Genomic DNA, 15,191 nt, shown 5'->3' with positions numbered 1-15,191 from the left:
TATGGGGTGACCTCCGAAGTGCGTAATCCGTACAAAGAGTACAAGAACCCTCCCTGTGTTTGGGTGAAGATTAAGTGGAAAGGACTGATCGATGGGGACCAGGGGAAGGTGGTTCGCGGCTGCTCTTGGATTCCACGATCAGAGTTCACCCGGTTCTGTGGCGGCAAGCGCGCAACTATGGTCAAAATACACGAGTTTTGGGATAAGCAGGAAAAACGTTATCAAAAGTTTCTGGAGAATGCCGATGGTGGGGTATATGAAAACCGTTCTCCAACTCCTTGTCCACTAGGGCTTTCGTCGAATAGTTCCCACACTCGGCGATCCACCTCACGGCTCTAAACACCGGAGAATCGCCCTGAAGATCCCGGCCGGCATCAAACTCGGACACCATCGCGCTAGAGTGTCCCTCGAAGTTCCTAGGTCAATCAGACGGATTCTCACGGGTCCAGCAACTACGAGGGTCTTTCCCTATCCAGAGAGACCACTGCTGCTCCGAGTTCCTATGTCCAAAAAGTAACAAACGAACCCGGCGCCGAGTCCCAGGAAAGTCGTTTTGTACAGACATAGGAAGAGTTTGTGACAGAAATGGCACGGGAAGAGAATTGGCAGGAACTAGATGAGAACGATAGAATGACAAAAAGGGCCATGGCGAAGGGTTCATATCATGTCTACTGTGAGACAGTTGCAAGAACCAGAAAAGCGTCTCCGACCGAGCGTGCCCCCGTGACGGGAGCCCCGTAAATCCCTGTGCATTGAAAAAAGAGCCTACGCGCTGTGCTGGAGATCTAATAAGTCGATTACTTTTTTTGAGCAAACTTTTGCTTTCAGTTTTGATTCTGTCGCTTTTTTGCACAATAGATAGTTTAGCTAGATTGACCTAATACGTATATGTTACAAGTGATTAGAAGATCTACTCTGATTGATGAATCCGATGTCAAGTGATACGTAAGTTTTCTGGGAGGAAATCTGCGCCGCAAAGCGCGCTTTACCAAAATCAAGGAATGGGCATGATAAACGTAGGAATATCGAGATGGTAGCGAGGGTGGATTTACGCCGCAAGGAGTATTTCGAGCAAACATCAGAGCACAGCCCCTGGCGACCACGCTAGGTAACTGCTCTCGTCAAGCAGTTAGGACGATGGATTTCTACCTTCTCGTGGTGTCCGGTGTCAGTACCCTCTCATTTCGTGGAGGGGAAGCCAAAAGAATCCGCGTGGGGTGAATAGGGGTCGGGCCGCAGAGTCTTCTGTGGTTGACGACACCCCATCCACCCCACACAAACTAGAGGAAAACGGGTTATGAAAACCATCCGACGACTGCCTACTCGACTCGTACTCGAGACCGAAGCTGGACTTGTACGCCAGTGGTTGTGGTATCGCCTAGACAGGAGACAGGACACCTCTGAGCTTGAACACCCTCTGAGATCGCGAGACGCCCTACGAACTTGAACGAGGAAAACAAAGAAGACAGCACATGAAAGACGAGACGAACAAATGGAAACACACAATATGGCGTTGAGCGGCGAGGGGGAATACAACTGGCGGCGCAGCAGACTGAATAGATCGTTCGGGCGCTCCATGGAATGGCCTGGGTCGGAACCTCGTTAAAGCGAAGCTACGGGCAACTCTGATCTGGACATCCTGTGGCCTCTCCCAAGCGGGATGCAGTCTAGCGACGACCCTCGACGAACTCGTTAAGGTACAGCCACGGGTGTTCGAGAGGGCTGCAAAGCCAGGGACACAGGCTTGGTTAGTGAAGGAGAGCGAGGGTATCCTGCAAGGCTAATGGGGATACTACTAGCAGCCTTTGCGAGACACGGTCGGCCGGTTGAGAGAGATCTCGGCCGGTAACGCGAAGGAGGGAGGTTTCTCCCTCTGGGGCGTGGCACATAATGGCAGTGACGGACGGGTCGACAGGACCCGACGAGACTGTCTATGTGGCCCGAGAGGACGGACGCGCGTGTCGGTGTGCAAATAGACAGAAACAGCTACCTCACTCGCACTGAGGACCTGAAATTAAGCAGCCAAAGTGGTGTCGTCCTAGTGGGGCAGGTCCGACCTGACTTACTATCTCACTCGCACTGAGAACCTGCGGCTGGGCGATGGATGTGATGTCGCTCTAGCTGAAATGCTGATGATGCATGTTTAAGGAGCAAACCTGGAGACACCTGGGGTGAGAGGTTTTTGCTGGGGCCTCAATATCTGGAAGACGTCCATCGAAAGATGCGCGTGCCGAAAACCAGGGCAGTGGCCTGAACAAGCGGGCCTGGTGAAGCTGCTTTACATCAGTTCCAAGAACTCGTTAAGGCTTTGCCACGGGCAATCTTGGCTGTGTAGTCATGTCTCTTGGCTCCGACTGCCAGGCCGCCATCCAGGCGGTGCAAAACCCAAAGCGATCGTCGGGCCAGTTCGTGCTGAGTGCTATCTACAACCACGTCCGGGCCCTCCGATCGCAAACGCCCACGTTCGATCAGATTCCCATCGAGATCCGCTGGATCCCCGCACACGTGGGCGTTCCTGGCAATGAGACTGCCGACGTTGAAGCAAAGTTGGCGGCAACGGAGGGGAGAGTGGAGAACGGAGCGGAACAACCCTACCCCGAGGGGTCCGCGGGTCGAGTCCTTCTAGCAGCGACCGCGAAGCGTCGAGTGCGGCGGCGCATTAAAGAGAGATGGGCACAAGAGTGGGCAAAAGAGCGAACTGGCAAACCGAACCAGCGGTTAGTCAAAGTTCCAGACAAGAAGGTGCTCCGGCTATTCGATTCCCTGTCGAAGCCTTACACCTCAGTGTTGATTCAGATGCGGTCGATGCGGATCGCACTGAATCACTTTCTGTTCAAAATCAAGGCGGTCGAATCAGATGAGTGTTACTGTGGAGAAGGGTCTCAAACCCCGAGACATATCTTGATGCAGTGCCCGTTGTACGCTGATTTGAGGCAGACCTTCCTTGACAAGATCCGGATGACCGATCTTGGGGATTCGACGGATTATGATGCAATCGTATCACACTCGCAGGCCACCCGCTACGTGGCCGAATTCATGCTTCAAACAGGCCTCCTGGGACAGTTCCGACACGTCGAAATCGAACCAACAGGCGATGACAACAACGCGCCAGGATGATCTGGCAGGCACAGGGGGTGAAGACGCTGGGTAGGAGGAACGCCAAACCCACGGCTTACCGAGAGGTCGTGGACGAATACAACCAACACGTCGAATCGACAATGAACGCCACCAATTGAGAACGGAGCAGGAGAGATACCGGGGATGGAGGTGCAGAGGAAGCGGCAGGCCAATGTGAGGGCGAATTGAGAGATATATCGTGGGACTGAGGGCTTGGAGGGCGTTTTGATACTGTTTTGGACTGACTTTTGGGCTATTTTACTTGGCAATACGCCGTTTTCCTTTGTATTTACTGTTTCATGCGCGGGTCTGGCGTTCGGATCACTCTTGCTTCCGCCGGAGGGAGCGCCTGCATAGCCATTACGCCACTAGTTAGGCTGCAACAGGTTCATAGAGTGTTGATTGATTGATTGATTGATTGAACATCAGAGCACAAAGTCGTGAAGTTGTGAGTGATGAAATGGTGAAGTGGTGAAGTGGTGAAGTGGTGAAATGGTGAAAGTACGCAACTCCCTGATAGTAAATCGATATTCCAAGGTGTTAGTGCTAGGGGATTTTCAAATTGCTGCTTTATGTCCCTGATAACAAGGGCAGAACCTCTCATAGTCAAGCTCGTGGCTCGAACGTGTAATAGTATCTCTTCATGTTCGATATATACATTCAAATATCGTAGTAACGTTAAGTCACAGTCTTGGAGGATCTTACATAGCTTAGTAGTACCGAACTACAGACAATTTCAAAATCGGTTTCCCCTCCACACACGCGCTTTCTTTCTAGACGCCCCGGAACCCGCTAACGGTTTGGACCTAAATCGTTTAAGTTCACAAGGTCCTGTCTAGCCAATCACGCAGCTAGACTCTGCTCAAAGTGGCCTAGCTTCTACTATATCCGGCTTGGAACTATCGAGGTGGGAAAGAAAAAACCGCGTACTTGGTCATGGTATGACCCGTACTATTCCCTCTGGAAGTAGCTGACGGGTTTTAGGATACAAAAGTTCCTAGGAACCTTTATTGATTTTCGAAAGAGGATTGGCTGCTCGAGATGAGGCGTTTATCTCCGAAATAGATTGTTTTTGGTGGGCTTTCAATAGACGAGAGCAAAGCAAAATATAAAATCATCATCAAGTTTTGAGAAATCCAAACACGTGTTCGTAAGTGTTCATTGTATTTTGATATTAAACAATATTGAATCCTTGCGCATTGTATTCTTAAAGATCCTAGGAATCTGGGGGCGTAATTTGAGCTCAGGTTGTTTCAGGTTGCCTCCTAGGAGCCAGAGGTTAAAGCCATCCCTGGATCCGCCTCTGCTTAACGGACCGTTGCCGAATTTGCAGTATATAATCCTTTATTCGCAATTAGTTGCGGTTTTTCTGACAACATGTTTCGTTTTCTTTCATTATCTCTTTAATCGGAGTCACATCTCATCAGATCACATCGACAATGCTCCTTCGACTACCCCTCGAACTATTATTTCGTGTGGCAGACTATCTCCAGTCATCATCTGCTATTTTTGCACTAACTGGGTTGAACAGGTATTCGAAGGCTGTGTTCATACCAATACTACTGCGTTTCAACGTCTCTCACCAGGAAAGCTCAGCTTTGATCTCGGCCAGTCAGCAGAATATACCGCAATTAGTCGCAAGCTTGCTGTCAGATCATTCTGGAAATGTGGACACGTCGGACGCACGATTTCGCACTCCAATTTATCACGCAATCCGAGCAAGCCACGGTGAGGTTGTCAAATTGTTGTTGGGACATGGTTCGGATATTGACTGGCTCAGAATAAGCAAAGACATATTGTACGTAATCTTGCTCAGCTGCGGCTCCCGCCGCACAGATTCAGGGGCATTGGACGAGGACCTGGAATACCCATCTATCATACACGAATCAATCAACTTTTGCTTTGGCATAAATACTGTCCACTTAACTGTGTACACAGTACCTAGCTGGTGATACCAACAGCATTAATTTGATCAGATCGCCGATCCTACAACAAACGCAAACCAGAGCAAATCAAGCTTAGAAAATTCAATATCAAACTGCGCTTATCCTCTCCCGTTGATAATATCAACCGCCTCCTAGGAGAGGACGATAGAACAAATTAATCCAATTTAAACGACTCTTTATATAGAGATATGACACTCAAGGTACGCTTTCCTACCGTTCGACTAGAAGAAATGCAACATGATCAGTAGATATAAATATGATACCTTCTTTCACCAACTATTTGTGCAAACACATCACTTCCCTCAAAGCGTCATGAATATGATTGTATTCTAACGGCAGCAACAATTAGGGAGGTGGGGAACTCCTGTGTACAACGCGCTTGATTTTACATTCGAAGTAATCATTCCTATAGAATGATCGGACAAAGGCGCAGAAGGCACAACTTCCGTTGGTAGACCGAAATGAAGGGTTGGAATACCCACGCACGGGGGCTCGTTCTCATCAGCAAGATTGATCACATGAGGTGGAATCTCAACAAACTTCCCGGGTTCTGGGAAACGAATAGCCACCATCTCTCTAGTTTTGCAGCCGTTGATATTGGCGATAAACATGGGCGGGAACAAGGCTTCAGGCTTCTCAAGCACCACAGGCTGGTCGTTGCCAATTACAGTAATCGGCGCACAGTTCATGTACATTTCTCGATTGCCGATACGATTGAACCATGTCCAAGCCAATGTATATTTTCCAGGTTCAATCCCTTCAGGTATCCTGAAGGGAAGATGGAGGGAATTGCCGGAATCGGCGCCCCCAACAAGCTGTCCGGCTACATTTGCGGGGCACCCTCCCTCGAACGACTTAATAACTTTCCACTCAGAATCCTTTGTCGGAACACGATCCTTGGTAAGACTGATTTGGCACGAGCCGCCTCCATGGGTTATGCTTCCTTTGAGTTTCAGTACCTGATCGTCCCCGATGCGGTAGGTTGCTTCTCCGGAGGTTTCAAATGCATTTGGACGTAGCTTACAGGGGAAGTCACTTCCATCTGCAGCAAGAGGCGAGTTGTTGAGAGTATCTTTCCCGTAGGGTTCTGGCTCCATTACTAGCAAATGGGCATTGGCCCAAAGAACAACCACCCCGAGTGTGAGATAGTGTTTAATGATCATGGGGGAATATGAAGACGCTGGGAGCTTCGAGCAAAGATTTTCCCAGTTTTGTGAGAGTGAAAGCACTGGAGGTAGAACCTTACCTCGATTATATAGGATCTCACTGTAATCCAGTGGATGTCGGAGCGGGACATTCTCCATCAAAGAGAAAAACTTTTCAAGCCATCATTTGTCTAATTCTGAAGGTCAATCAATATTGAGATCATGTACAGTATTCAACTATTCGAACTACATGCGTATTAACCTGTTGACTTCTTTGGTTCAACGCCGGGTAAGTTGATGAAACGGTGAACAAAAAGCTGTTAATACAGATTGCATGAAAGGCTAGCTGAGACACGTTGAGCAAAGTTTATCAACGCATGCCCGAATGAAATCTCGAAATATTGAGCTTTATGAAAGAAACTATAATCTATGGCAAATATCGATCTTTAAACGGTGTTCTTCTCAACCGTCTAGCTACAGAAGATACGCCTGTAGAAAGTATGGTGGCATCCTCACGATCCAGTTGCAAGTTATTTCCAAATTTAAGCACATAAGAACCTTCTGTGAATGTCCTCTTGATTACATCCACCGTGGATTTGCTATCATAATGAACGTCAATTTCAAGTCAAAGACCGTTTCCACACCCTCTATTGATCAAAAGACACGGAGAAGAAGAAACACGCTCTTCAGGAAAGCTACTGAGTACTGCTCAGAATGCTTTGCAGATATCCAAATGATTATTCGATTGAAGAAAACCGGAGAAGTTTACATTCTGACATCGAAGTCGAAAGGCTGGCCACTTTCCGAGACCCAATTGGTATGAATACTATATTCACTCTTCTTACAGACTTATTGCATTCTCACTAATAATATCACAGGAAAGCTATTACCCAATGCCCAAGGTGCAATTCATCAACACGGAGCCGTGAATGTGGCAGAACATTCTCAATTTCTGATCTTTGCCTTGTTTTTGTACAACCTTTTTGCTCAAACATGGGATCTCTGTCTAGCTTCTTCTTTCCCATTGAGCATACCTAACTGCTTGATTGTTCCAAGCCTCTGCAATTTTTCGACTGGCCAAACTGCGGCCCATCATTTTTATAATTTCGGTCCTTGTGACCCAGCTGCAACCACCTGGACACAGCGCGTGATCTGTGGGCTCTATCTCCGTCCACTCGATTTTGAGATAAGTCCTTGGTGCTCGTTGGTGGAAATTCTCGGTTAAATCTCCCATAGAAACAACACCGACAATGTTTTTGATGTTCTTCTATCCATACTTGCGGCGCTTAAATTCGCGTGAATCGAGAACCTTTATGTTGGGGATTCGACTTTGAGGGTCTGAAACATCTTGCAGCGCCGTAACATGAATGCACCACGTAGGATGTACAACGTACGTACACATATCGATTGGACCGAGGCGTACAATGAGCACGATAGCTCTTCCGACAAGAAACCATGCATCGGTTCGTCGATATTCATCCCTTGAACATACACAGGCCAGACGAGTGAGAAGCCTGTCGTCGCTCTCTCGCCGTTCCCATGTTCTCTGAGGACTAGACTCTGTTGAAAATCGGTGTGCGATCTCAATATGTTGGTTATCCGGATCGATGTCTCCGACGCGCTGTGTAGGATTACCTGGGACTGGTTCGGAAGGCTCCGTTTGACTGTCCAGGAGCTCAGACGTATGTAAATGGGAAAGGTAATGTTCCGTTTCCAGACCCACGTCTCGAGGATCCGCACCACACTGCACCAGAATCGGGCAGAATTCCTTTGAGGTGTTGAAAGCATGTAGAAGTGCTTGATTAAGCTGTGGTTGGCTTGCCGAACGTCCTAGTTGCCGCAGTAAATCATGTTTTTTCCGGCTCTTCCCGATCATGATGTACTCTAGCGCAGATTGACCAAAGGAGTTACGGATGGCAATATCGGCGCCGCAGTCCATCAAATATAAAATGATTTCCTCATCGCCTTGATAGCACGCGTCCATGAGAGGCGTGGAGAAGCGATCTCTGCGATTGATATCAGCCCCGACACGGACGAGGGCTTGTACAATGGGCAAGGAAGCCTTTAATATTGCATAAGACAGTGCAGTATTGTCACACTCATCACGCTGATCTATGTAAATCAATTCTTTTGATTCTTTCATGTTCTGAAGAACTTTGCAGATGGTTTCAACAGTTTTCGTATCCTGCTTCATAACAGCGATGTGCAAGGGGGTCATTCTCATGCTATTTGTGTGGAAAATTGCGCATGGGCAGCTTCTCAAGTAATGATCGATCGCTTCATGGTGGTCACGAGTGAGCCAACTTTGCAGTATTGGCCAATTGCATTCTGCACAGTCACGAACAGTCACTCGGAACACATCTTCGGGTAACAGATTTCTTGCGTGGACTGCCATGAGCGTATCGATATCTCGAAGTATTGGCGGTTCACTGGAGATGGCACGCTGGATTATGCATTGTAGCCACCTTTTCGGCCATGGATAGCGCATGAACAGTTTTGTGAGAGTCTCAAGGTTCTCAAGGCTTGGTCCGACTTCGTGCTTGAGGAAATCCGTAGATGCCAAGAAAAAATCCCATCGACAGAATACGAAAGAGATAACATCTTTCACGGGGAGATAGTCTAAGATATCGTACAATTGTTCGGCAGGAAGCGACAAGATGTGTGCTCTTGAAGAGTCTTTGGCCCTGCCTTGCGCTGTACTGCTACCACATTCACTCGGCGAGAACATGGCACCCTCACCGTCTTTGTGAATGGAAGAGACGGTTGATAAATCCATAAACTTCAGAAAGAATTATGAAAGATCTTCGGGGGAGCTGAATGTTATAAATATTATGAGCCAGCAAAAGCCCAAATATTGTTGATCGTCCGCAGAGTAGGGAGGCATTCCTGGCAGCTAAAACCGGAAATTTACCTCAGATATCTATCTAACATGGACTCAACTTGACGCAAATAATTAACCCCAATCTTGAAGGTAAACAAATGGTTTCCTTTCCTTTTTCATCTAGCTCATGGCTCTTCAATCGACAGCTGGCGATAGCGGTACGTAAGATGAGGTCTTTTTTAAAAAAAGTAAAATATGTTGAAGCAAAAAATGTATCGATCAATGGCTGATCACTACTTTGATGTTAAGTCGTAGTGCTGAAAGTTAACTTACACAGCATCACAAATATACGGGTGATGTAACAATCTATTTCATGTACGGCCATGAGAGAATATTTTTCCTCGAAATGCTCAGGGTGTGCTCAGGGTGTGCTCGGGGTGTGCTCGGGGTGTGCTCGGGGTGTGCTCGGGGTGTGCTGAGGGTGTGCTGAGGGTGTGCTGAGGGTGTGCTGAGGGTGTGCTGAGGGTGTGCTGAGGGTGTGCTGAGGGTGTGCTGAGGGTGTGTCTGGGGTGTGTCTGGGGTGTGTCTGGGGTGTGTCTGGGGTGTGCTCATGGTATGAATTGTCTTAAGGCGTGAAGTTTTTCGTGCGCAATGTTGTTGCTAAAATCCCCGAGAACACCCGGAGCCATGAAGGGTGTGAAGCTTTGAGCCACGCCGTTCTGGTCGACAATTATAACATAACTAGTCAATGCGGAGCCTCGTAATGGCAATCAATACCGATGTTCATATGACATTCAGTTGATGCTGCTACAATTTGAATCAAATTTGGAACCCTGCATTAGGTTTTTCTAACACAAAATAGGTTTGACTCATCTGTGTTCTTTACACGGCTTGCGGTGGAAAGTTACGCAACTAATAACTCTGGACCTGGTATTCAAAAGACACTGCTATGAAATATTTGCTCTCTCTTCAGACTCCGAAATGTAGTTCCAACAATTACCTTCTCTCAACGTGTCAAGTACCTCCAAGAAAGTACACCGTACCTTCGAAGTGAACATATACGATCGATTCCAAAGAGCACATGCCGAATGGGAGCGGGAAGCCAGCACAGTGGAGATCAACCACCAATTTGAGAGTCATAAAGGTAGTTCTCAGGATTGCAAGAAGTGTGAAGTACCGGATGAACCGCTGAGAAAAGACTACTTTCCTGAAGAGCCTCGCAGTAGCCTATTGAGTGAAGTTCTGGCCTCCGTGATTGGCGTGGGAAACTTGGATGGAGTAGGTGGTGATTCAAATGCTCGCCGTCTCAAGAAGATTCGGCGCAGCTAGTGCTATAATTTGCCGGTCATATTATTGCTTTGATTTTATTACTACAAGTCGTTATTAAATATCTTGGCTACGAGTGGTCATTGTGGACTTTTCTCAAAATCAAGAAGTATGCGATCAAATATCAGCATGCTGTTCACGTGTGGCCTCGCTTTGCAAGACATATTTAACCAAGAAACGTCTAATATTTATGGGAGGGGCAGGCCCAGAGCTGGTAGGGGTAAGCAGGAGACAATTCCATGCACTCTTTGCGCGTGGTTCAGGAGTCCTGATTTGGACAACAGCTTTTCCCCGCAAATGTTGCACTCACAATGCATGTCATTTGGGAACGGCTTGATATGCTGGTTGACGAAGTGTCGGCTGAGGGACCCAGGGTTCTTGTACGTTTGCAGCCGTTTGCTTTCTGGCAGTTTAGCCTTACCAAGACATATAAAGCATATCGTTGGTCTCTCTTCTCGAGATTTGACGCAAACAGAAGCAATGGCTTGAGAAAACCTATCGTCACTCTCATCTGAAGGGGTAGACTTTTGTCTCTTAGGCAGGGGAGAAGCAGGTGGCGTATCAACAGCATCGACAGAGCGTTTTTGCGACGCACCAGGCCGCGAGGGAGCACCCTCTTCCGCATCACAGACTGCAATCACTGCATTGATTGCAGCGATGCGGCGTTCGTATTCTTTCGTGACCGTTGTACCCGGCATAGTCAGGATACTGTCAATGAGCGTCATATGCTGCGGTGTCATGTAGCCAGTTCGCTGCAATGCACCCATGACTTCTTCGTCGACAACCTTTCCAGAAAGTTGCCGCTCGCTGTCGATTACTGGCTGCTCATTCTTGTACCGCTCCAGGTTCTCACGAATCAAGCGGTGCTTTTGCCGCCTCTTCTCGTTTCGTAGTTGCTTCACTGCGCGGTCATACTGCTCGTCTGCATGATCGAATTTTTGACGTAACTTTTTCAAGCTTTTCTCCTGAGCCTTCCTCCGCTTGCGGGCGGTTTTGAAAAGAGTCGCACTCTGTGGATCATCACCGAACTCTCCTTGAAATGCGGCCTCTGCATCTTCATAGGTGCGCATCTTAACGTCACGAATCCGCTTTCTCGCCTGTTTCGTGTCTTCCAGGGCACGCACGCGGGGGATATCGTTGATACAGCTTGAATCCCCAAGCCGGTAGGGCCTGCGAGGGTCGATGGACCGACTCATCGAGCAGGCAAACCGCATGAGTTGTTTCTCAGCGGGCAAGCCCCGGACAATGGCCTGCGCATCTACGTGGATGCCCACACTGTAGTGCCGCACAAAAGTATCAATGCTTGCGTGCTGCAGCATGACGTTCTGCAGTTCATTCGATACATCCGCTGATTGAGAGGACGGCATTAGCCCAAAATTCTCTTAATGCACTCTTAATGCAGGGTCACTCACGACTATCGTTGAAAGCTTTTGCTGCGCCGTATCGGAGGCAATATGGCTTCGCGACTTCCGCAAAGCCAGTAATCTCACCACCTCTTTTCATTCTGTAGCCCAGCCATCCCCGGGTAAGTGGCTTTTCTGGTGCGAATCGAATCCCATCCGCTTCCCGCAAAGCTTGGCAAAACACATGCTGATCCATGATTTCGTCTTTCAGCTTTAATTCCTGTTCACCGAGACCATGTAGGACCCGAAGACGGTACAATTTCTCAGGGCAGTCCAGCACAGGGCTATCGGTGGACAGACTTTTGAATGCGCCAATTCTAAACAGAATACCCAGCAGAAAGACATGAGGACTGAGGACCAACGTGGGATCAAAGATAATTTCCGGAATGGGAAACGCCTCCCTGGATGAAAAATGGTAAGAAAAAGGACGTCGAGACGCATGTAACTGAACTGAGCAGGGAAAACGTAAGGAATAGCGTAGTGATTAGATGTCACTTACGACTGCTTTTCACCAAGAAACCCTTTTGTGAATTCCGGTCTGAGGTAGATAAAAAGCCGAGGACGTCCTCCGTTTGGATCCCGAATCAATGTCAACTTAAGATCCCGAAAGCGGAGTTTCAGTAGCGCCCCCGGACGATTACCGGTGATAGCGGCCAGCTGACAGAAAAGGAGGAGCTGTATCCGATACCAGCCACAAGGAAAAGTCATCTCTGTCGTAGACAGGATCACTCGGGCAAACTCAGCTACATCCTCGACAAACATGGTCGCTTTTGGGCGTTTTTTGAGGGACAATTTCTTCTCCGTCGCAACTACCGCGAGCACCTAGGGAACGTTAGTCGCATGAAATTGCCGATGTTCATAATCATTGGGATCTCACATCACGAATCTTAACTTGGATATCTTTGCTGAGGCCATGTCCAACCGCGGCCTTGTAGATCAGATGCCACCACTTCCAAAATGCGTCGAGCGAGCTTTTGGTTTTCAACCCCGGGGTCCGACGTCCATCCTTACCACGTCGCTGATCACAACGCCAGGAAAAGAGAGCCTTAAGGAAGCGGACAGTCTCCTCTGTATCGGAGATCCAGGTTAGACATTTCACTGGATCGCGCTTTGCGCCCTCACAGAACCTAGAACAATCAGTGACCTAATTACTGTATGTGGGAATGCTGTAAAGATGCCTCACCTATCCCAGAAATCTTGCGTCTCATCCAATCTCTCTTGAGTCTTCGGGCTATACCGTTTCTGTCGGAGCTGGGAGACATCAAGTGCCTCGGCCTCTTGGAGGTAGTATTCTGGTGAAAGCTGCTCCTCTTCGTCTTCCAGTGCCAGTTCATCTTCGAGTTCATCGTCGGATTCACTGTCAGAGTCGCTGCTGCCATCGAAGACGCTAGGGGCGGTGGAGGAATCAGAGTCGGACGCGCTGTCCGAGAAAATCTCGGGCAGGTCTGAGCTAGTATCGCTCTCATCGTCGGACAGAATAAGACAAAGAGGAGAAGGCATGGTAGCGGAACGCAGTGTGAGATCGAAGAGGGCCAGGAGGAGCAAGGACGAGTCGTCGAAGCACGAGAGAATGATCGAGGCAATGATCAAGGTTGATACGAGTTCACCTGGAGCAAATCATCCGTTGGAAATCCAGACCAGGGGCTGGGGGAGTTGCTGAAGAGCAAGGGAGAACTGTCGGTCGGGGGCCATGGTGGTTGATATTTATGGAAACTTGGGGAAGCAAAACCGCTCAACAGAGGAGCCAAAATGGATCGATCCCCTGTGCCAAAAAAATGGCAGAGGGAGGATGGGTCGCTGTGGCGGCTTGTGGCACGAAGAGACATCGGTCGATCAATGGGGCCAGGCACCAGGCACCCCGACGCGAACCACGGGTGGCAGTAAAAAGGTTGGCCGTGGGCTTTGGCACCCGTGACGCCAAGGCCGCCCACGGTGAGCGAGCGGCCTAAAACGGCGTCAAAAGCGGCCGTTTCTGGCCTCCCTCTCACCGTGTCATGCATATTAGTAGTAAAAGATATTTGTATACGTACTTAATATCTAATTATACTAGAGCTTACACAAATCGTAATAGCTATAGCTTACACCGCTAAGCTAACCTTTAAAGAGAAACTGTTTTTTATAGGGGACCTCCGTACTCTATACTCTCGCAAAGAGGATATAATTTACCTTCCTAATAAACAGCTAATCGAGGGTTTTTATCTTATATAAGGCTACTAACTTAAGATTAAAAAGTAAGTTATTATAATTCTGTAATAGTATAGCTTTTAATACAGCCCGTAACAGCCTTACGAAAGGTAAGAGAAGCGCCTATATTTATAAATATATTTAATATAAGCAAGGTCTCGCCCTTTAAGTTCTTAAATTACAGCTACATTTTTGCTATAAGTATATAGAATAGTTTTAGAAACGCTAATAGCCGGATTATTGCACTGCCTACCTCTAATTATAGTAAACTTAACACTGTAAAGTTATTAAGTACTGCTATACAGTAATCCGCCTAGCTTACTACTCTTTCTATTTTTAGAACCTCTATAATCCTACCGAAGAATAGTTATAATACTAGACGCGTAATAGTAATTTATAGTAATATATTAAAACTAAGTATATACCGGAAATTTCGTAGCCGATAACAACGTCGGTTTATAGGTATTCTTAAATATTTAAGAACGAACGTAAACTTCGCTATTACTTATATAACGTATATAGGATTAATAATACTATCTAGCGAAATCCAAAGCTACTAAGAAAAAGGAAACGAACTAGTAAGATTAAACTATATATTCTTTTACAGAAATCAGGAGCAGAGTACTCTAAGAAAGTACGGCTATCTACCTCTATATTAAGAATATAAGTACTAGCCTTCAACAAATATATTCGTTCTAACCCTAACTGTTAATATATTTATTATAGAGTACCCCTAAAAGTATTACTATTCGAGTAAGAGCGAAAAGTCCTTATTAAGTAGCGGAAGCAGCTTAGTAGTATCTTATTTCTCCGCTACGAACTCCCTACTTAGCTTAAGGCTAATAACCCCCGAACTCGACGTTATTAATCCGAGGATTCTTAAAGTTTTCGATTTCGGCTAAGAGAATAAAGCCTAGCCCTATAATATAACTACTAAGCTAGATTTATACCTTAGCTATATTAATAAGTTTAATAATAGTAACTATTCACTCAATAACACTTTATAGCCGGTTCTGCCTGCCCTAAGAATTATTAGTAAGCAGGTAGTTATAGGCACTAGTGATTAAGTAGGTAAAAATACTAACGTAGTATAAGAAGAATACACCGCCTCTATACCTTCTAGCCACTATCCTATTATAGTAGAAGATAATAGTAGGAATAATATATTTGTAGAGGCAGAGAAAGACTCTGGTAATAAGATAGGTAGGGAAACCGCTACTATACAAGAGAAATCCACGATTTCTACTTC

General features: G+C 47.1%; 5 protein-coding genes across 5 annotated transcripts; 1 reads left to right on the top strand and 4 right to left on the bottom strand.

Annotated features, from left to right (window-relative positions):
• Positions 1-5,392: 5,392 nt before the first annotated feature.
• N7473_001568 (uncharacterized protein) lies at positions 5,393-6,226 on the bottom strand (the record flags this gene model as incomplete). Its single annotated transcript, XM_057147508.1, has 1 exon — positions 5,393-6,226. The coding sequence occupies one exon, from the start codon at positions 6,224-6,226 to the stop codon at positions 5,393-5,395; it is 834 nt and encodes a 277-aa protein (XP_057011162.1).
• Positions 6,227-6,815: 589 nt separating this feature from the next.
• On the top strand, positions 6,816-7,137 carry N7473_001567 (uncharacterized protein; the record flags this gene model as incomplete). Its single annotated transcript, XM_057147507.1, has 2 exons — positions 6,816-7,025; positions 7,087-7,137. 2 exons carry the CDS (start codon positions 6,816-6,818, stop codon positions 7,135-7,137), a joined length of 261 nt encoding a protein of 86 aa, XP_057011161.1.
• A 338-nt stretch (positions 7,138-7,475) lies between these two features.
• Positions 7,476-8,426, bottom strand: N7473_001566 (ankyrin repeat domain-containing protein; the record flags this gene model as incomplete). Its single annotated transcript, XM_057147506.1, has 1 exon — positions 7,476-8,426. The coding sequence occupies one exon, from the start codon at positions 8,424-8,426 to the stop codon at positions 7,476-7,478; it is 951 nt and encodes a 316-aa protein (XP_057011160.1).
• A 969-nt stretch (positions 8,427-9,395) lies between these two features.
• On the bottom strand, positions 9,396-9,641 carry N7473_001565 (uncharacterized protein; the record flags this gene model as incomplete). Its single annotated transcript, XM_057147505.1, has 1 exon — positions 9,396-9,641. The coding sequence occupies one exon, from the start codon at positions 9,639-9,641 to the stop codon at positions 9,396-9,398; it is 246 nt and encodes an 81-aa protein (XP_057011159.1).
• A 902-nt stretch (positions 9,642-10,543) lies between these two features.
• Positions 10,544-13,258, bottom strand: N7473_001564 (DUF3435 domain-containing protein; the record flags this gene model as incomplete). Its single annotated transcript, XM_057147504.1, has 5 exons — positions 10,544-11,703; positions 11,768-12,159; positions 12,258-12,580; positions 12,636-12,885; positions 12,942-13,258. The coding sequence occupies 5 exons, from the start codon at positions 13,256-13,258 to the stop codon at positions 10,544-10,546; spliced, it is 2,442 nt and encodes an 813-aa protein (XP_057011158.1).
• Positions 13,259-15,191: the final 1,933 nt, after the last annotated feature.

The sequence above is a fragment of the Penicillium subrubescens genome, assembly GCF_028828155.1.
Source record: "Penicillium subrubescens strain IBT 31985 chromosome Unknown utg000002l_segment0_segment0, whole genome shotgun sequence".
Lineage (NCBI taxonomy): Eukaryota > Fungi > Ascomycota > Eurotiomycetes > Eurotiales > Aspergillaceae > Penicillium > Penicillium subrubescens.
Note: the sequence above shows the minus strand (reverse complement) of the source record. Positions and strands in the feature narration are given on the sequence as shown.